At 38.4% G+C, this 26,285-nt stretch overlaps 2 protein-coding genes across 3 annotated transcripts in view; both read right to left on the reverse strand.

The window, feature by feature from the left end:
• Window positions 1-9,130: 9,130 nt before the first annotated feature.
• On the reverse strand, window positions 9,131-18,933 carry LOC121329851 (ovarian cancer G-protein coupled receptor 1-like). The gene is made up of 2 exons (XM_041275764.1): window positions 18,763-18,933; window positions 9,131-10,356 (listed from the first exon to the last, which is right to left on the reverse strand). The coding sequence occupies exon 2, from the start codon at window positions 10,255-10,257 to the stop codon at window positions 9,205-9,207; it is 1,053 nt and encodes a 350-aa protein (XP_041131698.1). The 5' UTR covers window positions 10,258-10,356; window positions 18,763-18,933; the 3' UTR covers window positions 9,131-9,204.
• A 3,648-nt stretch (window positions 18,934-22,581) lies between these two features.
• LOC121329850 (protein Daple-like) overlaps window positions 22,582-26,285 on the reverse strand; it is a 56,893-nt gene continuing 53,189 nt past the window's right edge. For both annotated transcript variants that reach the window (XM_041275763.1, XM_041275762.1), the window contains one exon: window positions 22,582-24,738. In XM_041275763.1, coding sequence (XP_041131697.1) covers window positions 23,686-24,738 — 1,053 coding nt within the window. In that variant the 3' untranslated portion in view covers window positions 22,582-23,685. The remainder of the gene's footprint in view (window positions 24,739-26,285) is intronic.

Raw genomic sequence — 26,285 nt, forward strand, 5'->3', positions numbered from 1 at the left:
AAAGTGAAAAATAAAATCTATATTTTTTTCTAAATGAATTAAAAATACAAAACAGAAAATAATTGATTGCATAAGTATTCACCCCCTTGAGTCAATATTTGGTAGAGGCACCTTTGGCAGCAATTACAGCCATGGGTCTTTAGATAAGTCTCTACCAGCTTTGCACATCTGGACACTGCAATTTTTGCCCATTCTTCTTTGCAAAATTGCTCAAGCTCTGTCAAGTTGGATGGGGATCTTTGGTGAACAGCAATTTTCAACTCTCCACATATTCTTAATTGGATTGAGGTCTGGGCTTTGACTGGGCCAGTCCAGGACATTGACCTTTTTGTTTTCAAGCTACTCCAGTGTGGCTTTGGCTGTATTTTTGGGGGTCATTTTCCTGCTGAAAGATGAATCTTCTCCCAGGTCTGTTGCAGACTTCAGCAGGTTTTCCTCCAGGATTTCTCGGTACTTTGCTGCATCCATTTTGCCCTCTATCTTCAGGAGCTTTCCAGGCCCTGATGCAGAGAAGCATCCCAATAGCATGAAGCTGCCACCACCATGCTTCACGGTAGGGATGGTGTTCTCAGGATGATGTATGGTGTTAGGCTTGCGCCAAATATAGCAGCGTTGAGGCCAAAAAGCTCTATTTTGGTCTCATCAGACCATAGAATCTTCTTCCACTTGGTCTCAGTCTCCCACATGCTTCTGGCAAACTAGCTGAGATTGGATTTTAGTTTTTTTACAGTGTCTTTCTTTTTGCCACTCTCCCATAAAGGCCAGTTTTGTGAAGCACCCAGGCTATTGTTGCCATATGCACAGTGTCTCCCAGCTCAACCGTGGAAGACTATAACTCCTTTAGAGTTGCCATAGGCCTCTTGGTGGCCTCCCTGACTAATGCCCTTCTTGCCCGGATACTCAGTTTTTGAGGAAGGCCTGTTCTAAACAGATTCACAGTTGTGCCATATTCTCTCCATTTCTTTATAATGAACTTTGTTGTGCTCCGGGGGATATTCAGTGCCTTAGAAATGTTCTTATATCCTACCCCTGATTTGGTGCTTTTGAAGAACCTTATTCCGGATTTGCTTTGAATGTTCCTGATGTAGTTTGTTAGGAAATGTACTAACCAACTGTGGGACCTCCCAGAGACAGGTGTCTTTAACCTGAAATCATGTGAAACACCTTAATTGCACACAGATGGTCTCCATTCAACTAATTATGTGACTTCTAAAAACAATTGGTTGCACCAGAGCTTATTTAGGGGTGTGTGTGTGTGTGTGTGTATATATATATATATATATATATATATATATATATATATATATATATATATATATAAATTAGTTTGAATTATTATAGACTATTCTTTGCATTCATGTAGCCAGGCTGTGTTTTGGGGAGTTGTGTGAACCGGCTTAATGTGGTTGCTGGGAGGTGCAAGGGTGATCGCACAGTCATTGTCTTGAAGTAGTCATTACTTGTCCTAAAGTAACACATCTTCAATGGTACGTACCCACCTTTTGATTGCCAGACATCTCTCCTTGCCATTGTGCCTCACCACACAATGGTGCCACTCCTGTTTCAAAGAGTCAGTCTTTTTCTCAAGCAAGACAGCCACACTGAACGGTATTGTCTCAAATACATTTATGCCTGTATGCATCTGTATGCCTCACTCTCAACCAACATTAGATTCCTGGAGAGAGCATGCTGCTCTCCAGAAATATTAACCTGCGGTTCTGTTCTTTTGGAATGACTAGGAGTTGGTTGAAAGAGTTGCTCTTCCGAGTCGTATAGGTTTTGATCTGCAGTATTTTTTTTTTTTTGTTCAAGATCTGACATTGAACCAATAAAGCATTAACGGATTTGTGTTTTATGATGAATAATCTGTTAACTTTTGTAAAGTTTTTGATACTACAACTTACCGGTAGTAGCTCTACTAAGGATAAAACGTACAGCCATTAAGACTTTTTTTAGTTATTGTAGCATTTCGGGGCTCTCAGCAGCTAGTGATACATTGTTGCTCTCTTACTACTGTGTGTAGTTCTGTGCCGTCCAAAATTCTCTGAAAACCTGATTGCTCCATTGTTTAATGTGAGTATATAAATGTGCTTGTGGAAGTATTAAGTGTGTCATATGTATTGTATGCTATGTAAAAAATTACTTCATGTAACGTCTATATCTATAAACTTTATTTTGCGGTTTTAATACTATATACTTGATATTTATTTCCATGATTTTATTTGTTTGTTTTTTTAGATAAAGCTAACTGGTAACACGGTACTGGGAGAATGGGTGCATTTTGATTTATGGGTTAGGTCTGTTAATATTTAAAAGAACAGAACATGGTTGGCCTTTAGCTTCAGGAACATTTTCAAAGTCCTTCATTTTAAACAGCTAAACACGCTATCAACAGGATTTCAGAGATGTCCATTTCAAGAGGTGATCTGGAGCCGCCTCTCGAGGTAAAGTCTTACATTTTCCTCATTTTAGATATTTGTGGTATGAGAAACAGGAAATTAAGCGACACGGCAACGGTGTCAAATATGCATACAAACACATTTAGTGCTGCATATTTGGGAATGCTTTTTAAACATCTGGAAATTATAAAACAATGTTACATGCAACCTGTATCTCTATTATCCCAGATTCATACTCTCAATACCAAGTTTTAACAGGCTCTGATTTTAATAAGCTTTCATAGTAATTTTCTATCCATGTCATGACAATGTAATTGTGACATATTTTAAGGAAGGGCTGTCCAATGGATGACTCGTGGGCCACAACGTGGCTTTTTAAAGTATCGTATATTTATTTGATTTTAATTTAACAGATGTAAAATGACTGCCATGATAATCTGTAGCCTTGGGTAAAAGTACGATCAAAATGCAGAAAACTGCTTAGGGTGTGTGTGAATGTGGTTGCAATATTTTATATGACTTAAAAAAAAAATAATAATAATAATAAAAAAAGTTAACTAAACTATTTTTTTTTTTTTTTTTTTTGTGATATTCTTTGTTTTTTGGGTGACATTTTAAGAACTCCCTGGTAATCAGTACAGCTCATTTAGCCAAGAAAGTCTGTTTTAAGGTAGTCAATCCCAACTGGTTAGGATACCAGAGGTTTTACTGTACTGTCTCTAATATGTCTTTACCAAAGTTTCATCTCCTTTTGAAAAGGTAGCGGTTGTTGATGGTCTGGGTCCTCAATAGCTACAACTAGAAAATGAAATACACGTCCCGGCTACTCTACAATGGGTCTTGTATATTAAACAGTAACTCGTTTAAGAGTTCAGAAAAGGTTTCCTCTGAAAGTTTCAGGAGCTTGAACCCTGCTTCGATCCGACAACTGATTAAAACCCGGGAACTTGGGACCAGGAGCGCTTCGGCAGAAGGTGGGTCTTCATTGTTCTGTTCCTATGGCTTGATATCCACCACTATAGTACTGGGTAGTTTATGGTGCCCAGAATTATATAATCATTCAAATAGGCTTATGGGCTTATACTTTAAGTTTTCACATCTGTATAAAATTAATTTGAATTGGTTGCAGATTTCAATTTTCAAGTGAAAGGCGAGTAAACAGGATTAACTCAAGTTATGTCAAGTATGTCACTGAATAATAGTGCTGTTCTCGGGTATGACCACTTGGTGGCAATAGAGCGTGCTGCCAGGGCTGCAGATGGAAACTACTACAACATAAGGAAAGTGAATGTCAAACACCTGGTCGATCCCATAGATACTTTGTTCACAACAGCAAGCACAATCCCAGGCATCATGACAACAGGTACATTACAGTGGTGGGGGTGGGGATACAGAACTGTTCAAACCCCACATACTGTATTTCTTTTAATATGAAACACTCAAAGCAGCTGATTGAATGTGGGAGTGAAATACAGAAAAAAAATGATCCCTGCATATGTGTAGATATCACCACTGTTACCATGCCACCAGAGTTTGAAAGGATTTTGCTTTCTCTTCCCCAAACAGTGTTTGTTACATATTATAGTAACAAATTGTTGAAATATTGAATGTTACTACTTTTTTTTTTTTTTTTTTTTTTTTTGTATGCTACCTTTTTATTGTCTGCTTCAAAAGACACTGTTTCAGATATCTCAGCTGTAGTCGTAGTGTCTGGCAGTTTGTTAAAGCTGCAGGTGAAAATGCTTTTCATGGAAGATAGTCAGAGATGAATGGTAGTATTTCTGTTTTAGAATAATAATAATAATATGAAAGTGGTAGAGCTGGTTTGGAAACAACTGAAAAGTGCTATTTATTTCTAATCTATTATAATAATAACAGGACCCAATAAATACCAGATATTTAGGGTTTCTATTTAAACTCGTGTTTGCTTAACCAAAAAACAACAAACAAAAAAAATCCAATATGATGAGGTGTTAGTGCGGAAATATGATACACCCTCACTTATATTGAAATACTAGAGTCTATTTTGACCTCATTTTACTGTGATCTATATATATATATGTGTGTGTGTATGTATATGTGACCACATCCTGTTTCCATCTTATCAATCATAATATTTCAAGGGCCAACTGTCTATAGTCTTTAATGGTCTAATGTTCATGTTAGTCACAGTCTAGGAGACTTTTCAAATGAATCATTGTTCCTCAGAGTTCAGAGTGCTGAGTGACTCGTGGGCTACAGCACAGAGAGTCATTGGTTTCTCCCCACCTCACACACTCATAGAAGCCCACCCAGCTGAGGAATTTTGCATTGTGGAGATCTAAGTTGGTAGAGCGCAACATTGCCCATGTCATTCCCAGGTTAACAGAGGAATTTTTTATTTTTTTTTAATATAAAAGGATCAATTGCTGTATGCTAGATAAGAAATTATCTGGTAATGCCCAGCTTAAATCCAATAGCTCATTTCTAATTCCCTTGAAGGATTTGTAGCTTATGAAATAAAGGAACATACATATTACACTTGCGAGAACCCTTTCTATTCCAGTGATGGTTCTGGTGCAAAAATGTGGACATTTGGAAACTTGTTTTAGTTAATGAAATCCTGTTTTAATAAGCCCCTGATTTAGCAGGGGCCAGGGAATCCTTTAATGGTTTTCAGAGTTTGTCCAGGTAAAAATTTGACATCCTGAGATGCAGGCACTGTAGGATGTCTTTCTCAATCGGTGTCAATCTGCAGCTTTCCAGACACAATTCTGGAAGGAACTAGAGGCGTTGATCGTTAAGGAATGGTCGCATATCCCAGCAGAAGAATTTAAACACAGAAGACTGAATTGAATCTGAGCTATCCAGGGTGACCTTGCTCCTTATTGTCCTTTTTGTAACGTATTCCAAGTACGTTCTCACTATTGAATTATATAACCTCATCAGAACCTCCCTTGATCTGTGACCTACACCTTTGACTACAGATATCCAAGCAGTCTGTTTTTTTGAACTGCCTCCCCCCCACTGTCAGGTTTGCGTGACCCTTTTGTCTGTAGGGTGGACGCCCTGAATGAACATTTGATGGGGAATTTTGGGTTCTGTGGAAGTTAGGAACTTGATTTTTTTCTTGCGGACAAGGACTGCACAAGGAGTCACCGTTTTTACGGTTGTAGGTGCTAGGACAGCTCGGCAAAAAAAAAATTTGTCACGACTAGAGTTTTTGGGTGAACCACTGTGCCATTTTAGGAGGTGGTTTGGGGCACGCCTCTGAGTCTGTATCACTTTCAATGGTGGTTCTATGTGCTCGGGTTGTATTTAGGAAGAAAAGCAGCTGGCACTCCTGGTGAAGTATAGGATTCGGAGTGGCAAAACTGGGAATCTGGGAATGGAGGTGGACGGTCTGCCTTTCTATGACACTCCACTATGATCCAGCAGCTTGCCAAGATCACACTGTAGCTGGCAGGAACATCATGACAAGCCCAAACACTCCCTGATGGCATAAAATTTCTTGTGAATTAAAAACATAATTATTGCTCTAACTGCTAGCCACAGCCTAGGAAGTGGAAATGTCTGTTCATTTTTGTTTCAATGAAAGGTGCTTGTTTTCAGACACTGAAGCCTTTCCTATGCGTTCATAGTCAGGTTTGGGTAGAGTAAATGTGTAAAGCGGTGATCCATTACCGGTTTTTAAAATGCACCTGTAATTTTGGGTTCTTGTCGTTATCAAAGAAAACATAAATACATTAATTGATACCCGAAATCCATGGCAGTTGATCATATTTCACTAATGCCTTTAAACAATGAAATACCTGGCAGAGTTCTTAATTACAATCATTAATGAATTGTTGTGGGAGACTGCTCAAAACAAATTTTTACAGCAAATAAAACTAATACTCCTGTAGAAATGTCAGATTTATAATGACATATTGTAATAAACAGTAACTACACCTATAATTACCTTGTATATAAACATACATTAGTTATAGTTTATTAAATGTAGTGTTCTGTTGAACTTATCAGTTATTTTGGTAAACTATTCAGTCAGTATTTTTTGTCCAACCTTCCTTTATTGGACTTGGCAAGTTGCTGTGGACATATTGTAACATTGGTAATTACTGGTCATCGTAGCATCAAAGTACAACTGTACATTAGATTGTCAAAATATGGTAAAAGGGACTATATATTTAAAAAAAAAAAAAAAAAAAAAAAGAGAAAATGCAAATGTAAGGCTTTGGTAATCGCTACCTACTGTCTTAATTGTTAAATTAACAAAACAGTTACATTTTTTATATTGTTAAACATCCCAAGGAAGTGTACTAGAAAAAAAAAAAAGTATTTAGTACTGTGACAGGGCCAACCCTGTCGCTGCTTCTTGTGCAGATGTATGCAGCTTGGATGCGTAATGAGAGATGCGTTGCTAGGCAACCAATTGAGCAGGTAGCTTCGTCCAGCGCTGAGCTGATTGGCCGGTTCAGATTGGCTGGGGGGCATGCCTGGGGAGGCTGTACGCAGTGTCTGTGCCACAGCTGTAGGCGACTGCACAGTCATGCTACACAGAGGGACGCTTTGTTTACATCGAGGAGGAGAGCGTCCGCTCTGCAGAACAACTACTCCAGAACCCCTCAACGGCAAGACTGTGCCTATGCAGGCTGTGCTCAGCCAGGACCATCAAAATGACCCGGAGTCGCTCAGAGGCCGAGACTTCGGGAGCAACAGCAGTAGGTTAGTTTAGGGCTGTGGATCCCAGTACAGAGGGGTTTCATAGTATAGTAGGTTCCTGGAGCGGGACATCTCTTAATGAGGCTAGCACTCGTCTTGTGTGGCAAACCTTATTTTTAGCTTTGTTTTGTTTTCTTTATTAAATCTGCCATTAGGGCTATCATTGCTGGTACCCTAGTGACAGCCTGTGTGTATTAATAAAACCTGTGTCCCATGTCAACACCCAATGCTCTGTGTCTGTTTCAGAATAAAGAAATGTCAAGTTGTTGATTTCCTTCTCTTAGGGGTAGATGTTCCTCTTTGAATCTCTGTGCATTACCATCACAATATTGGGGCATCTATCAGAGACTGCAGACAATGGGAAATAATCACAAGTCATTTAACTTTTAGTACATTATTTTAATGGAACTTACTTTGTTTTATAAAAAAAAAAAAAAAAAAAAAAAAAGTAATTTAAGATATTTTACTAAATGGAAAGCACACAAATGAAAGATGAAGAATTACATTCTTTGTTACTGAAGCCAGCACAGTACCCAGATAACACATATTTGAGAACATATAATACATTAGAGGTATAAAGGTAAATGTAACTAGCATTTATGAACTTATTACAAATCATAAACTCAAATTTATTGGTTTACAAGTGCACGCAAGTTGTAGAAAACTATGGTATTGTGAAGCCATGTTCACAGCTGTTAAGCAAGAGCTTGTTTGTGAGCAGAGGGCCTGGGGCATTTGGAGGCATTGTGATGCGCAATATAGCAAAGTATGACAGTTTAGAGATAATGAATTGCAAGCTGTGATGACGGGTAGGGTTTTTTGTTTCCCTTTTTCCAGCAAATCTACAGTACATATGCAATCACCTGTAGTGAATATTCTCCACAACAGCCTTGAAATGCCTAACTTAAGATTACTTGTTCTCATCATCATAAAGCTTCATGAAACATCTTCATTCCTGAATTTGGTCAAAGAAGCTGGCAGCTTATCCCAGGTGACCTAATTTGTTTGAAAATGTGATTCATGAAGCTGTGCACGTTTCTGTTTCTGCAGTACAAATACAATGATAGCAACAGTATATAACTGTTCTTCTCACACATTTGTACTTTTAAGCTAGAAGCAGTTATTTTTGTGCAAGTAGGAAATAACCACTATCAAGATTTTGTTGGAAGATATCAAACTAATGTTTCTACATGTTTTTTGCACCAATACACTGTTTTCTTCTGGTCAAACAGCTGTATGCAATTAAGTTGCATTTTTATGCATTCAACCATTATCTGGAAAACAATCAAGCAGAATACAATAAACCATGGATGGCAGGATTTGAAGTATCTGAATTTCATTAGATTTGTTTTTCTTTTCATGGGATGTAGCTTGCATTGCATCAACAGCTGGGAAAGGGACTGCAGTGAGAAGCAACACAGTTTTATGTAATACCTGCGAGATATACGGCATGCTGCGAGGTTCCTCCCAAACCCCCAAATATGAATAAAAACAAAAGTAACAAAATAAAATACTCTATGAAATAAACATATCCCTTGCTAAATTAAGTTTGACACCCCTAAACAGTATACTCAACAACATACAGTGCCTTTAGACTCTTGTTCTTTTATAAAAACAATATATTAATTGTGTTTTATTAACATTATTAAAAAAAAAAATAGAAAAGCACAGGTAGTGATCAGCATGTCTTTTGGTCTCTCAGATTTTCTCAAGGATATGTGACATCAAGGCAAATGAGGTTGTATAGACTTTTTAAGTCTTGAAGATCACTGTGACTCCTGAACATAAGTCTCGTGCAGTGACCTCAGTCAGCATGTCATATTACATGGGCAGTGTACTCATGACTGATATTTAATATAAATTATATATATATAAATATATATATATATATATATATATATATTATATATATATATATATAATATATATATATATATTAGATATAAGTGTCGAAGCTTAAAATTAAAATTTAAAGCAAGAGTTTTTTTTTTCAGAAACCCGTTAGCATGGGCAACGTCCCTCACGTTCAGGGAGTGCTTTCCTGTTCCTGGGTATAAAGATGCTCTTTCTCACAAGTAGCTTGTCCCTGTTTTGTTCAGCAAATTTAAAACTTAAGATCTGCTGAACCTCCGTAAGCATCTTCTTTAACTGGTAGGAATACCAAAACAGATCCATTCTGATCTGGTATGTTATTTTCTGTCGAGTCCATATTCTCTGCCTTTTTATAACAGAGAAGCTGCATGCAATAGTTTTTCATCCTCAGTACCCTTTTCTGGTTGTTCTCGCTGGCAAAGCAATACAGCATTGGGTCAGCGCTACAGTTGAAGCTGGTCAACAGAAGGGAGGCGTGGTAGAAGTTAAAGATCTTTTTAACAAATGAGCACTCTTGCTCCAAAATGGTCCGGACCAACAAAAAAAAGTGATACGGAGAGAAGCAAAGCAAGAAAATCAAAATTGTGCCGGAAACTAAACTTCTGATGTGGACTTTCTGCGAGGTCAGAGTGCCAGTGCTCTTAGCAACTGCCCTCAGGACTCTGAAGTAAGAAATTGTGAGGATGCATAAGGGGAACAGGTATCCAATGAAAAAGCGGTAGTAATTCACCTTGCGCTCCCAGTCTCTCATGGGGTAATGCTCAAAGCAAATGGAGTGGTTGTTTTGGTCTTGGCCTAGTTCCTTGTTTATAAAGAAACTAATGCTGACCCCGATCTCTTTGAGCCAGATGAAAACGCTTACCAGCACAGCTGCTCTCGTGCTTCTCAACCAGTGGAACTGGAAGGGGTATACCACAGCTATGTACCTGTCAACAGAGATGCAGCACATGAAACCAATGCTGATATAGATGTTCTCGTAGAGGAGAAATCCACAAACTTTGCATAGCCACTCCTGGTGCTTCCAGTCATCACCCAGAAAGATGTACTGCAGCCACAAAGGCAACGAAGCCAGGTATAGCAAATCGGACACTGTCAAGTTGATCAAGTAGATTCCAAGCTCGTTCTTGTTTTTCCATTGCTGCCAGCCGTGATGCAAGGAAAAGATGTTTGCGGGCAGCCCTATTGCCAGAACAATAATATATACCCCAGGAAACAAATACTGGTGAATGTTGTGATCAATATCACAGTTAATGTTGCTTTCATTTGACATATTAGGAGACTGCATCTGTCGGGGGCCTAGTATTGAAGAGTGGGCGTGGAGCTACAGCTCAAGCTTGCAAATATGTTTCAAAACTCTTCCTTTACAAACTATCCAGAGAAGGGTCTGTTGAAGAGAAAGAGAGAAAGTTTATTTCATTTGAAAGCAAGTCTTTGGGAAGCATAATGTCACAGATGGTTCTGGCACGTCCCTTTTGTGCTATAAGTCATTAAATCCTTTTGCATGGAAGGCCTTGGTTGCAAGGGTGTGCGGTTCTTTGATGGACCCAGATTCAGTTAAAATGTGTTTGCCTACTGACAATGGGAATGAGAATGTAGAGATGGGAGCCCAGCTAACAAGATTTAAGTTTTTGTAGGTTTCAGGCTTTTAATCACCCACACCTGTGAGCAGAAACTGACTCACTGAGAGCAGAAACTGACCCAAGATTGTCACAGCTACTGGAATCAGGCTGATCTTTGGGAAACAAATTGAACATTTGTGAAACTGCAACAAATATTGTAATGACTGTGATGTGTTTTAAAGAATATACAACTAGTAGTATTATTAGCAGATCTGTGTAAGACCTGTTGTGGTATTTGCAAAACCAGTCCGAGCTGAGCCTGGCGCAGAGTTCGAATCCTGCTGGGAACGTGCTGATTTGTTAGACATGAACTGGATGATCTAAACGAACATGTATTGATTGGAATAATGTGATACACTCTTAGTCAATAATCATAGTAAAAATGTATGTACTCGGTTTCAAATATACCTGTATATTTGGTAGAAAATATTAAGCAGCTGTTATGTACAGGCTGTGAAAAGCATGCAGAGAAAGTTCGGGCTGACCAGCTCTTGGCAGACCCTTACCAGAAGTAGGCCACTCTTTGATTTAGGTGGCAGACCTTGGTAGCTACCTTTCTGGAGAAAGCTGCTGAGCTGAGTAAAAATGGAAAAAATATACTTTGAAATAAATATATACATGTTCTGTTAGTGTATATGTTTAAAGTAGAAAAATAATAAAAACCTTGTAATGGACAAACAAAAAATACTTTTATTTGTGTACAGGGTAACCAGTTAAAAGAGTAGACTTACAGCCAAGTCTCTTATTTAAAGAAAGGAGTGAGTCTGATTTAAAGACGGTCTCTGATTTAAAAGCAAGTATTCTAAAGTGATGAAAACAGAATAACTGAATCAACAAACAAAGTCTTAGAACTGCTGCTATATTTACGGTGGTCTGCGCTACCAACCAATTCCATTTTTAAAGCATTTAATAAACCGAGAAGAGTACTAACACTGCTCTGATTCGTAAAACTTCACAATAAACGAGTCTGTGTAATTTTCTTGATTAATTAAAGGTTGTACGGACACGCAGCTCATCTAGTGCTCAAACAGAAACCACTAGGAGTTTAAAACATCTCTGTCTTCCTAAACATCTCCTCCAAGTTTAAGAGTGTGTGCAGAGCAAATATATAAATAAAAGAGTATGTAAAAACCTGAACCGTGACAATAAACATGCAAGAAAAAACAAGATTATTTTAAAGTGAATGGCCTAATTAGGCTTAAGAAATGTGTAACTTGTATATAACAACAGCTAACTATTATCTTAACTAACACAGAGTAAGAGACAGGCATTTATGAGAATTGAAGTGGTGACATCAATGTATAAACAATAGTAAAAACAATGTACACATAGTTGGAGTCGGTGAAAGTTCCTGTTGGTACAGATTGCCATTAAGAGAAAGGAATATGGACAAAGTTTAGAAAAATGAAAATGCATTTGAGTTGTACCTCACAAAATATTATTGTAGTATTCTACTGAAGACATCTTAAATTTCAGGTCAACACTTACTCCCCTTAAGTAATATCAAACTTGTGATGCTCAGCCTAGTTTCAAGCATTGAACTACTGTGGAGACATCCAAAAATATTTTGACTGTATAAGAAATATATAAATTGGCAGAAATATTTGGCTGTTTCCAAAACTTTGATGTGGCAACAAAAGATGTTAATATGCTTGTTTTTTGCAACAACACATAACCAATTTTTTAAACTAGACCCTGAAACCATTAGTCTTCAGCTTTCTATATTCAGATTTATAACTATATATTATAACTGATGAATAGTTCAGCCAACCATTAAAACAAATATATGAATATTAATTGTTTGCTTGGATTGAACATTAAAGCAGAATTTACATACAAATATATATATAAAAAAACAAACACATTTATATTACAGTGTTATAACAGTACAATAACATCAAACAAAAGACTAGAATGGAAAATTCTGGTCTTTCAACTGATAAAGTGCCCTGTGTAACAGTTAAACCACTTCCTTTATACCTAAAACAGAACCTCATTTTTTGTACTCACATCCTCCACCTTTGAGGTAAGGGATTTTTTGTTTCATGCCAATAATTATGCATATGAGGTGTAGACAGAGCTATATACACAGGAAGTTCATACGTTTGGACAAAAAAGAACCAGTTTTTGGACTACAGTCATACAGATCTTTACAAAAAGCCACAGGAACTTGGTCAAATTTAAATTTAAAAGGGAAAACAAAACACAGAAGCTAAATTTATGTTTCAATATGTATATTTTGTTAACTCTGTGTTTACATTTGAAACAGTAAAAATAAATCTAAAATAAAACAGGCAAAACAAATGTAAACATTTTTTTTTTCTTTTTTTAAAGAAGAGCACTGTGTGGGTACTTCAGTATGTTCCATCGCACAGAGGTTCTAACAGCAGTTTCTAACAGGTCTAACGTTTTTCAATTTCAAGCACATACTGTATGGGCTGCCAGCGTTAGCCTGATAGGCCAAATATTAAAATGTGGAGCACTTCAGAATCTGTCTGGAATATATTAGGTTGATTGAACTGCTGGTACAATTACAATCCATATCCCTTAGAGGTAAAGGGTATCAATATATGAATATTAAAATATATTTTAAACATTCTGTAACAAAAATTTTAAAAAAAAATCTCAATGTGTCAAGTAATAATGCTGAAAGGCCACTTCCATGACAAATATATATAGTCCTATAAAAAAAGCATAGAAAACACTCCTGCCTATTGGTAGGTGTCACTGAGCTCTTGCTATCAAAGCTGCCGATAGGTCCCCTCCCATCAGTGACCCCCTCGAACCCGCCTCCCGAGGGTACTTTACCGTCACGCAGGGGAGGATCGTTCTCTTTCGCAAAGAAACCGTGATGTCAACCGAAGTAACGTTCCCTTTCAATTCGAAGATGGCCACCAAACATTGTTACGGGAAATGTGTACCAGAGCCATCACGAGGGAGGAAAGAACGGCAGCATATGATGGATGCTAAGTCCTGCCTGACCAAGGTCAGCAGCGTGAGCGTGACAGAGGGCAATGAGGGATCTACCACATTCAGGCGGTAGAACCTGGCAAAGTATGCTGGGTAGCCCAGCTAGCCTCATCACAAATTTCAGTCATGGAGGCACCTCGGAAGAGGGCCCATGACGTAGCCACACCTATCGTGGAGTGTGCAGCTATCCGCCCAGGCTCGGGTAAGCCAGCACCATCATACGCAGTCGACACTGTTTCCGCAATCCAATGTGACAGCCGATGCTTGGAGAGGGGCTGTCCCAGGGACCATGTTCCATGGCAGACGAAGAGCTGGTCAGACTGACGCAGCGCTCTCGTCCTATCTACATAATATCTAAATGCCCGAACTGGGCAGAGAAGGTTCAACTTATTTTCCTCTTCCGTTGCAAACAGTGGAGGTTCCATGGACTGATTCACATGGAAGGCTGTAACCACCTTGGGGAGAAAAGCAGGGTTTGCATGCAGTGACACTCTGCTACTATCATCCCAAATATGCATACAGGAGCCATGCACAGACACCGCCTGCGGCTCACTAACCCGCTTTGCGGAGGTGATAGCCAAGAGGAAGGCTGTCTTCATGGACAGATGCTTCAACTCGATGGAGAATATAGGCTCAAACGGGGCCTGCGTGATAGCCTCCAGTACAACCGCAAAGCTCCATTCGGGGAGAGTAGCCCTCCTAGGAGGGCGCAATCACCGAGCGCCTCGGAGAAACCGGGTAGCCAAAAAATGCAGTCAATAGGGGCATGGCACTCAGAAATAGCCGCTAGGTAAACCTTCAGTGTGGAAGGTGAACTACCAGCCTCAAGCAGATCTTGCAGAAAGTGCAAGATGGTAAACATGAGACAGGAGATTGGATCTTGACCGTTAGTATGGCACCAATTTTGAAAACATTTCCACTTATAGGCATAGTGTGATCTAGTCGTGGGTACTGCACAGTACCCACGACCGCGTCTGAGAGCCCTAAAGCTGACCAGCGGCCCCTTTCAGGGGCCAGACCCACAGCTGGGGCCTGACCGGCTCCGGGTGCCAAAGTGTGACTCTCGTCTGTCTAAGATGATCCAGGCGAACCGGGATTTCCCAGGATGGGCCATTCAATAGCTGACACAGGGATGAAAACCAGATTCTCCTGGGCCACCTGGGAGCCACAAATAAGGATGCCAATAATTGTGACTCTTGATGTTTTTGGAAATAAATTATAATTTGAGAAATGTGTAATTTTGGTTGATTCCCTTGAATCGTTAATAAAGTACAATATATTCCACATGTTGGAAAATTACAATATAGCTCATTACCTGTGTTGTTTATTTTATACAGCTTTTTTTTGCTCATCTTTATCAAGGGTGCCAATAATTTTGGAGGTGCCTGTATATGGGTTAGATGTATTATAAATCCTGTAAACTAAAAGACTGTAATGCCGATGATGCTTTGTTTGTGGACACCTGTAAACCTAACAATAAAATGATAAAGAAAAAAAAACTGCCTAACACCGGGGAGAAAAAAGACTGCCAAGTCAGTGGATGACTATAAAAGCTTTTAACACCTTATTGTTTATGTGGTAGTACTGTACCTTCTTGTGCTTGTTTAAACTGCAGAAGTACCTCTAGTCTAAAACCAACCACATATGCTGAGTTTCCTATGTGTATGTTAGCCTAAAACTAAACAATGGATCCAGCGAGACCCCCCCCCCCAAAAGGAGTAACAGCACAGCATTTCACTGACTCATCACACCAGGAGTAAAGCTGGTTCACCTGCTGCGTAAAACACATTATTACATTTTGTGACACGGACCTAGTGATTCTTAACTTAGATTCATTTGTGACTTGAACTCGATTCAAAGCCAAACCTGATAGGTCCTATCAGCTATAGTTAACTATAAACACAATCGTTTTGAAGAAGAAATGTATGTCTGTAATAGATAGATTTACGTCTCATAACCTGCAATCATATAAATGTGAACTAGAGCATTTTGCATTGAAAAGGTGTTATAAATCAGTTTGTCCCATTCACAGATCTAAAGTAAAAAATAAATTAAAAAAATATGTTTAATAGCAGTAGAGAATATGATCTTCATTTGTGTGATTTTATAGTTATAGTAATACATCTTAACAATAAGAGACACCATACACACTGCATATAATCTTAAGGGAGGGTGCCAATACTTTTTACTACTGTACCACTCTATATGTTAGGATCCCAAGTAGAAACATGCTTGGTGTCCATAGTGGATCATTAAAATGGCCTTACTCTATCCCCAACCCCATGTGTAGTGATGGATTTCTGCATGAGGTATTAATGATGTTATTAATTGAAAGTTTTACATTGTATATGTGTGTCTTTTATAGTTAAGTTCTTTTTAATCTTTGTTTAAATTGTGTGAATGTGTTTTTATAGTCATTTTAATGTGCTTACTAATTCAGTTGCTTTAATATGCTTTTATATTAAGGTTCTATACAGTATTGTGTAAGTTTAGAGTTCTTTCATTTCCCATTGGCAAAACCAGCTACGTGCAGTTTTGTATAGCCTAGCATGACTCAAAGTCACAGATGGGTGTCTGAGCTAAACGCCAGAGGGAATATGCAATGATAGAGTGGAAACCCCTATCATTGGACAGAAGTAAGACAAATGGGAGTGGAGTCAACAGCTGTTTACAAAGGTATAAATACCCAAAATAGTAAAGTTTTCATCTCTTTCAAACTGACTCCATGGATATCCGTGCTTTCTAATACAAACATATGCACTGAGCTGCACTGAGGCCTTGTCCGAAGCCAGTTTAAATCTCGTGCTTATATGATTGTATTGGAGGTATACCTTTCTTGCATATAAAGTGTTTTTTAATAAAAAAACATTTGTCAGCTTAATCTTTTTCACTACACATGATGGTGGTGTTATTTAAATTATCTACTAGGAACATACCTGGCTTGGAGGTTAATAAACCTTGTTTTTTAAAATATGTTTTGTCATTCGTTCAAACACCATTTTATTTTTCACTATAGCCTCGGTCCTTAGCAATCACTGATAGAAACATTACAAACAACAATTACTCTGACGTGTTCATGCAATGTCGCTGAAAGAAAAAAATATTGCAGAATTGTTTTTTCCACAGCTTTTTAAAGACAAGCCTCAACCAATTTTAAATGAAAATGATGCTAACAACACGAAAACATTTAGCACCATCTTTTAGCAACACCTCCACTCCAAAAACATAAAGAAGTCATGGTGAAATACAAGCCTCCATGTCTTTTGCGCTGCTGTCTGTAAAGCAAAGCAGATAAAGTTATCTTTCAAGGTGTATCTGTGATATATGGACACAATATCAACACCAGCCCAGCCTGCAGGTGCCTGGCCAGACCACAGGGGTCACTGGTGCGCAGTGAGCCAAGGACACCCTGGGAGCTCCCGTCCGCGGTCGGCAGTGGAATAGCCTGGACTCGAATTGGCGACATCTAGGCTATGGGGCGCATCCCACACTCCGCGCGGGGTGCCTTTGTCGAACGTACCACTCGGGAGCCCCCACAAACACTGTATTTCTAAGGCAATGATAGCTGCAGTTGGTTTCAGTTGCATTTTGGTTTGTTTCTTGCTCCCCAAACATGATACACATCCCAGCTTTTGTCTGGTTAAACTCAGAGTGGTGTTTTACAACCAGACATTCCTCCTACTCAGAGGAATTCAAATAAGTCAGTGTTTCTTACACTAGCAGAGGAATCTTGCACATTTTTAAGGTGTGGATTGTTCACCACCAAAAATAAATCAATCACACTTTAACATTTACTATTTCTCAATACAATTTCTACTATCTTGCATCATGCAATACTTGACTCAGAGGATTACCTTCTAAGAAAGCAATTCGGGTGTTGTAATGTGTAGAGCAGCTGTATGGAGCATTATTACCAGGGTAATAGTAACAGAAATATTGTGTGTTGTCATTTTATAATGCCCTTATTCACTTATATTATAAATTCTTAAACAGACAAGTGAAGTATTCAAGATGGATACTCAACTTGCAGGCAATTTAAATATCCCAACACATTCTAATTGTGCAGAAGGCTTACCCTTTCAAAAATGGGTGGAGTTCTCTTTGTTTTGAGGGAGCCATTTTAATTTATGGGATGCACTTGGCTTTCATTTGGGTGGTCATACAAGTTTCAGAAATTCAATGCTTTTTCTTACAAATACTGTGGAAACAAAAGCAATTACCATCGATGGGATTGCTCCCTTATTAACAGTTTGCTGCCCAGTATCATAAAATATTATCGTGATTCTTTATATATAATGTGCTATGGGTATGAGTAACACGTGCTGCAAGGACAAATGTTACTAATGAGTGTTTTGCATTGGCCATTATTCATACATATTACAGTTCATGTATATAAAACGATTTCCTCAGTTTAGAGATTCAACAAATTTTAGAACTAAATAACTTATGGGATATACCAGTTATATTATACATAACACAAAGAAGCAACTCCATGTAGCAAAACGGACTTTCTCAAATCCCAAATACTGTTATCTTTTTTCAGCAATAACCTTGAGATGTGTTTTAGGAGACCATTAAACAAAAACAAAAACTGTGTAAACCCGACAATGTTATTAGAGAAAATGCATTAGCATCTTAAATAAAAACACACAAAACGTCCTGTTTGTTTTATACACCCACCTTTCATCCCATAGCGGACAGATCCAATACTGACGAGACCCTTTTAAAATACCACAGGGAACAGCCAGCGTTCGTTTTATATTTGCATTATTATTTAAATTAACCTGATTTGATGTTCGGGTGGGCCAGGTAAGAGTAGTTTAACACCAAAGCGCCGCGATAATGCATATGATAGTTCAAAAACCATCTTCAGCATTTGGGATCACGTGGAATCTACAGGAATTCTATAATCTGATAATCCTAGAGGCTAAATGAAAAATAATCATTTTTGCAGATACGTTAAAAAAAATGTTTTAAAAGTATACTCATTTTTCATTTCCATACTGGCTTTCAGTATTCAACAACAACTCAAATAGAAACGTATTGCCTGAAATAAATTTCTGATGATTTAAAGAAATTTAAATCAACAAATAAATAATAAATTCAATAAAATGCAATAATTCTAATAATCTATTTGAAATGGCGTTACAAACCAGTAAGAGATTTGTATTCCTCACTAAAAACCGATTAACTGAACTCACCTTCACGATCAGGCTCTTCTTTTGACAGCAGTTTGATGACTTTTCTTAACTTGTCTGGTAAATATAAATTACTTTGAGCCAGTTTGATTTTTAACTTCACGGTGCTGCTTTGCATCGAGGTAAACGAGGCGTGTGCAGAGGCGTGTGCCTGAGCTGCTTTCTTTTGATTTTACTGGCATTGTTATTGCAGCGTGACTATCCTGACACCTACAGCTTCAACAGAAGCCGTATAACCCTATGGAGTCGTCTTTTGCGTGTATACTGTAATCATTGAATATTTTACGTCATTTAAACAAATCCCATTTGAGAATAACAATAGTAATAATGTTGTAACAGGCTTGTAGTTTTTGTTGCATTCAACAGCAAATCAGCTTTATTTTTTTTTCAACAAGTTAATCGCTTTAACCCTAAATTGCTATTTTGCGTAATATGTGCATACATCAATTGTCTTAGCTGACAAGTGACAGAGCCTCGTTTATCAACTGTTTTTGCTTTAAGTCGGTTGCGAGAATTTACTGTTTTGGTTGGTGTTACTTATTCTGTAAATACGTATCGTCGGTTTTAAAGTCTTCAACAGTCGTTAAATAAATGATTATTTGAAATAAATGTTTTCAATATTCGATGCTGAAAATCACAGAAAAAAAAAAAAAAAAAAAAAAAAAACATAGAAACATCAAGACTACATTTTGTGTACAATTAAAATGTTATTAACCAGCGCTTTATTTTTACCTAGTTGTTAAATGTTTTAATGCACAAATTTCTGGAACGGTACGGCGAGTCAGAAATAATCTGTTTCCAATTACTTTCTGTTCCTCTACCCCAAGAGACATGCACGTGTTATGATATAAAAATCAACACAGTAGGAACTTGGCCATCAGAACTAATTTTGCAGCGTTACCATCAACTTCAAATCCCACTGACAACCAGGGTCTGTACATGTATTTTCTGATTTACAGGTAACTCTAGGAAACATAAATCAGATACAATGCAATGCTTGCTCAATTTGAAATCTTTATTGCAAAGGCTTCCATACTATTAAAAAAAAAAAAAAAAAAAAAAAAAAAAAACTATTTACTATTAGTAAATCAATACAGACAACAGCAATATGACAATAACAACAAAAAGACATGTTCACTTTTGAATTGTCCTATTTGAATTTCCAGTGAGAATAAAACACACATATTTACATTGTAAATCATGATTTTTATAAAAACAAAAATCCAGTCCTTTGTAGTGTAAAAAAACAAGCAAAAAAACAGAGGAAACTTGGTTTGGTTCTTGTCTTATGTCATCAGAAATGATCTCTCCCTCAGTTATTTTACTTTAGCTCAGCAGGGGCTTCTTTTCAGTGTAAGAAAACCATTCTTTGGCCAAGTAATGTTAATTTTAAAAGGTTTACAATTTGAACAATCATTTTAGCCGAGTTAAGAGTTTAAATGTATCCAGTGTAAAGACCATTATGACAGAACTGGCATTCAGCACGTGAAACTCTGTGTATTACTTTCCTGCCAAATATCAAACTGGAAATTACATTCACATATCAATATTCATTTACATTGTATTTACACAGAAAGAAAAAAAAAAAAAAAAAAAAAAACAGGATCCAGTGTAAACACATAATTAACAGTTTTCAGCCTCAATTAATGTAGGTCATAAAATGAAGGGTTAGAATGACATATTCATGGTTGCCTTTTGTGTAAAACAGAAATAATTAACAGTAAGTTCTTTCTGTCCAATTTCTTACCAGCAGTATTGTCTCAATAACCTGTATGAATTCAAAGAGTCAATACAGCAGTTACTTATTACAGGGAGGTCCTTTATACTGTGGAACCAGCTAGAAGGTGGTGTGGTCATGGTTCACATTCGCCGGATAACGATATTTGACCAGCACTTGCTTTCCCATTATAAGGCAAAACACAAATAGCAGTTTCTAAATTACTGCTCCTGTCTACACTATTATAAAAGGGGGAGCTCTTTTTATTTCAGTGCATTTAACACTCAAATATATTCACAGCTGGTTTCACAGACCCGATTAGCACTAGTCTTGGACTACTTTACCTAAATTAACATTGGGTAGTCTAAGATTAGCACTAATCTGGATCTGTGAAACCAGCCCTTAAAGTACAGGATGACTAGCACCATGTGTTGATGTGGTAAACTTACTTTCTAATTACCCTGTAACCAATTTACGCACAGTGGCTTGCAAAAGTATTGACCCCCTTGGCATTTTTCCTATTTTGTTGCCTTACAACCTGGAATTAAAATGGATTTTTATTTGGATTTCATGTAATGGACATACACAAAATAGTCCAAATTGGTGAAGTGAAATGAAAAAAATAACTTGTTTCAAAAAATTATAAAAAATAAATAACAGAAAAGTGGTGCGTGCATATGTATTCACCCCCTTTGCTACTAAGCCTCTAAATAAGATCTGGTGCAACCAATTACCTTCAGAAGTCACATAATTAGTTAAATAAAGTCCACCTGTGTGTAATCTAAGTGTCACGTGATCTCAGTATATATACACCTGTTCTGAAAGGCCCCCAGAGTCTGCAACACCACTAAGCAAGGGGCACCACTAAGCAAGCGGCACCATGAAGACCTAGGAGCTCTCCAAACAGGTCAGGGACAAAGTTGTGGAGAAGTACAGATCAGGGTTGGGTTATAAAAAAAATCCGAAACTTTGAACATCCCACGGAGCACCATTAAAGCCATTATTAAAAAATGGAAAGAATATGGCACCACAACAAACCTGGCAAGAGAGGGCCGCCCACCAAAACTCACGGACCAGGCAAGGAGGGCATTAATCAGAGAAGCAACAAAGAGACCAAAGATAACCCTGAAGGAGCTGCAAAACTCCACAGCGGAGATTGGAGTATCTGTCCATAGGACCACTTTAAGCTGTACACTCCACAGAGCTGGGCTTTACAGAAGAGTGGCCAGAAAAAAGCCATTGCTTAAAGAAAAAAATAAGCAAACATGTTTGGTGTTCGCCAAAAGGCATGTGGGAGACTCCCCAAACATATGGAAGAAGGTACTCTGGTCAGATGAGACTAAAATTGAGCTTTTTGGCCATCAAGGAAAACGCTATGTCTGGCACAAACCCAGCACCTCTCATCACCCCGAGAACACCATTCCCACAGTGAAGCATGGTGGTGGCAGCATCATGCTGTGGGGATGTTTTTCATCGGCAGGGACTGGGAAACTGGTCAGGATTGAAGGAATGATGGATGGCGCTAAATATAGGGAAATTCTTGAGGGAAACCTGTTTCAGTCTTCCAGAGATTTGAGACTGGGATGGAGGTTCACCTTCCAGCAGGACAATGACCCTAAGCATACTGCTAGAGCAACACTCGAGTGGTTTAAGGGGAAACATTTAACTGTCTTGGAATGGCCTAGGCAAAGCCCAGACCTCAATCCAATTGAGAATCTGTGGTATGACTTAAAGATTGCTGTACACCAGCGGAACCCATCCAACTTGAAGGAGCTGGAGCAGTTTTGCCTTGAAGAATGGGCAAAAATCCCAGTGGCTAGATGTGCCAAGCTTATAGATACATACCCCAAGAGACTTGCAGCTGTAATAACTGCAAAAGGTGGCTCTACAAAGTATTGACTTTGGGGGGGTGAACACTTATGCACGCTCAAGTTTTCTGTTTTTTTGTCTTATTTCTTGTTTGTTTCACAATAAAAAACATTTTGCATCTTCAAAGTGGTAGGCATGTTGTGTAAATCAAATGATACAAACCCCCAAAAAATCCATTTTAATTCCAGGTTGTAAGGCAACAAAATAGGAAAAATGCAAGGGGGGTCAATACTTTCGCAAGCCACTGTAAAACAAACCAAAAAAACCCTTATACCAGACTGGTAAATTATTTTGTAAAGAATAATAAATAAGATGGTGTTTTCTCTGTCAAAATATTCAACATAGTAAAAGGAATATTTACAGATGTAACAGGAGTGATTTTGTTTTATATTTACAGCAGAAAAGTAGAAACTTTAAATGACAGGATGGTGAAATCATCATAGAAAATTGTGGTAAAAAGATTTCAAAAGTAGTAAGAAATAAAGTGGACTCTGGATATCATTTAGTTAGTTGTTATTATACCAGACCAACAATAGGGAAACATCTAGAATGCATGGCTGCACAGTAAAATTTGTATTTGGTTACTTTTAAAATGTAGATTCCTTAAATGTCAGCGCTTCTAATAAATGCATTACTTTATAATGATGTTCTTGCGCAATACAATTGTGAGAAAGAGCTATACAGATTCTGAATTACCTTATAATTGGTTGGCAATGAACAGGATCACATGTGAGGTTAATATATTTTAAGAATATAGCCCCCTGTGAGTTAATATTTTCAATTTAACAACAGATGAGGAAGAGGAAGAGGAGGAGGGAGCATTGGGGTGAGTCTTCAGTCACACCACAGACAGCTGAAAGGATAGTGAATTGATGTAGGTTCTGCACTGAAAAAAAAACAAAACACATATACTACTGAAAAACAGGTGGAATTTACTTGAACTGGGGAAATACAAGTCAGCCATAATGATGAAAGGTTTATGATGTTTCCTCTGTGGAAAATTTGAAAGTGCTGTACTGCATAAGCGCAAGTTGATTTATTTTGCAGTACCCTTTATGTATGTCTTTATATTAGGAAGGTGGAGTTCGATTCTCATCTGGATATGAGGCAATAGTGTGTAGTCAGAGGCAGGTTTGGGGACTTAGGTAAACTGTACTATATTAGAAACCTAAATCGCCACAGGGACCAATGTTTGCCTCCCAGTCCCAATAAATCCTGCTGAGGAGAAAAGTCAAGGAGAGGTGGCAATAAACATGCTAAATAGCCTGACCCTTCTCACCCTGGACCACCATTTTACATCGGTTAAACAGAAAATCCCATTTTGTTTCAGCAGCTTTCATTTACACGCAGCCGTATTCATACCAAACACTCTGTGGGTCATTGCTGGGGTCAGGGGAGGCTGGAGTACTCTTATGGGTGCTGGAGTTGCTCGGATTCAGGTCTTCTGTGCTGGGACCCTCAGTGCTGCTACCTCTCTCGGGTGACTTGGCCAGGCTTTTTGAAATAGACGTATCCATCTGCTTTTGCTCCACGATCACTTCTTCCTCTTTTGGGGGGGGTACAGCCCTGACTGGTGTCACCATTGCCACCTCTCCACGATGCTGGGAAACAGACTGTACTGGTGGCTGCTGTGGCACAGATCTAGATGGCCCTTGCTGTGCCGGGCAGTAGTGCGGTGAACCGGTAGCGCCGTACCGCTCTGCTTGTGCGCGAGCTACATTGGGGTTGTTTACAGAACCAGAAAAAGAGAGTGTGGAGGACCGGTGCTGGGGATGTTGTTGGGGAGATAGTGGCCTTGGGTCATCCTTGGGAGGAGCTAGAGAAAGCCGCCTGGGATCCACAGTGCGGTAATGAAGCTCGCTACCCTGAGAAGAGGACCCTGACAGCCTGGTGGATTGGGGCCGCTCCTGGGCAACTGTTGCCTGCCTCCTGACAATGATCCCGGGACTGGGGTTATGTTCTGCGGCAGGTTTGGGCGATCTCTCCTGCCTGCAATTGTCTGGCCCATTGGATCTGAGGAGGTCGGCAGATGCCAAGCTGAACGTACGGCTCAGGTTACCGGTGACACCTCTCGTGCCAGGTTGCTGCTGCGTCTGTGCCAACCGTTCTGCCTGCCGTGACCTGGTTGGCAGAGTTTGCGTTTGCCGTACGGAAGCAGCGTTGCTTGGGATTTGAGGCTGAGGCTCTGGGGGGCGGATGCTGGGTTTGACGGTCTGCCCGGGTTTTGATCGCCCATCCAATGAATCGGCAGGAGCCGCTTTGATAGTTGGCATGACATAATTTGTGGGCATCTTGGCAACATCCTTCAGGGCGCTCTGCTTCACGATGATAGGGGACTCGTTGATTTTCTTGAAGTAGTCGCTCATCAGATCCTCTCGGCTGTTTGTCTGAACCTGAAAATGAAGGAAAACATATTAAAACAGGTACTCAAATCAGCTTTTTAAAAAAAAAAAAAAAACTAAACACAAACCTTGGATTTTATTAGCCACTCGCTGTTTAAATGAAATTAGAGGTGAACTGAAATCACACTTTTAGCCAAAAAAAAAAAGATCATAAACAGCTGTATAGGTTTTGAATGTTTTTGATTTTGAATATAACACAAATCAGCTTTGCATATCTATACGGGTTAAGTTCCATCGGATAATGTTTTACGCTTAATTTAGACAAATCCAGACTTTCCCATGACCTTTAGCGTACACAAAAAAAGACAGAATGTGCTCGATTTAGATTATTTTAACTGATTACAGTACAGAAGTTAGCCTATTGGTATCAGATGCTTCAGATTGAACATTGAAGCATCTATATTCCGGGACTGATATGTTCTTATTTGTTCAAATTGGTCACTGTGGTTTAACTTCATTATTTCTTGTTTAAGATTAAATTCAACTATGTGGTGCATTTGCTTTACTCCCCTAATTGTGATGCAAGTGGCATAGTAGGGAAAAAGACTTATGATATATTTGCTGTATTAAAATATTACACATGTAGCTCTGTATTCATGGTTCCACAGTAGACAGTTTTAAAAAATACATTTTACTGTAGATTGGTAATGGTAAGGAGTTCAAAGAGGACATGCTTGAATGTTCAAGAAAGTTAACTGAAGACTAACTGGCAGTGACATGTTGGTCGCTTTCTAAGAAAATACCCCTTGGTGATGTCAGTGCTGTGATAAAGTGCCCTTATCAAGAGAGACCAAATGTAGTTTCATTGTGAATGCACTATTGCGACGTGTCTGATGACTCATTGCAAAAAAGTACTAGCCAATTCTTCCCAGAAAACATTTCTAGTTTAAACAGATACTCAGCTTTAAATATATGTAGGGCTTGAGCTTTTCGTTTATTATTTCCCAAATCTCTATCTCCCTTTAAATGTTAATTTGTAGTTTTCAAGCTGTCTCTGCATCCTAATAAAACTACCAATTAAAGACTGGGTTTACAATTTTTGGTTTTGTTCCTACAAAGCAAGGAGATTTAAAATGATGGGCTTGCGCTCAGTGTCCACTCCTTACTGGGTATCCTATGCTCAAAAGAAAAAAAAAAACTCAGATAAATGAGTGAAAAAAATAAAGCACAGCAATAAACCAGGCGACTGCAAGAATGAAATGCAATTAGGATCAAGGATGAGCAATTAACAGAGTTTGTCACATCTGTTTGAAATAAAAATTAAGCCAAACAGAAAATCAGGCTGTCAAGGTAAAAACAAGTAGCATTGCTTTGTAATTAACAGCTTTTTTTCTGAGTTTAACTGGGAAACAGAATCAGCTCAAAATAAGTTTAAAGAGACGTCATGTTATCAAAAATAAAAACTGAAAACTGCAATACCTAAATATACAATAATTTGAAATTAATATTAAAAAATTGTTCTGGTCAATTTGCGACAGGTTGGGGAATTTTGGGAAGCTTATTAATACTACATGAGTTCAACCGGGATTTTTAAAAAA

This window comes from Polyodon spathula, chromosome 17 (assembly GCF_017654505.1).
Source record: "Polyodon spathula isolate WHYD16114869_AA chromosome 17, ASM1765450v1, whole genome shotgun sequence".
Taxonomy (NCBI): domain Eukaryota; kingdom Metazoa; phylum Chordata; class Actinopteri; order Acipenseriformes; family Polyodontidae; genus Polyodon; species Polyodon spathula.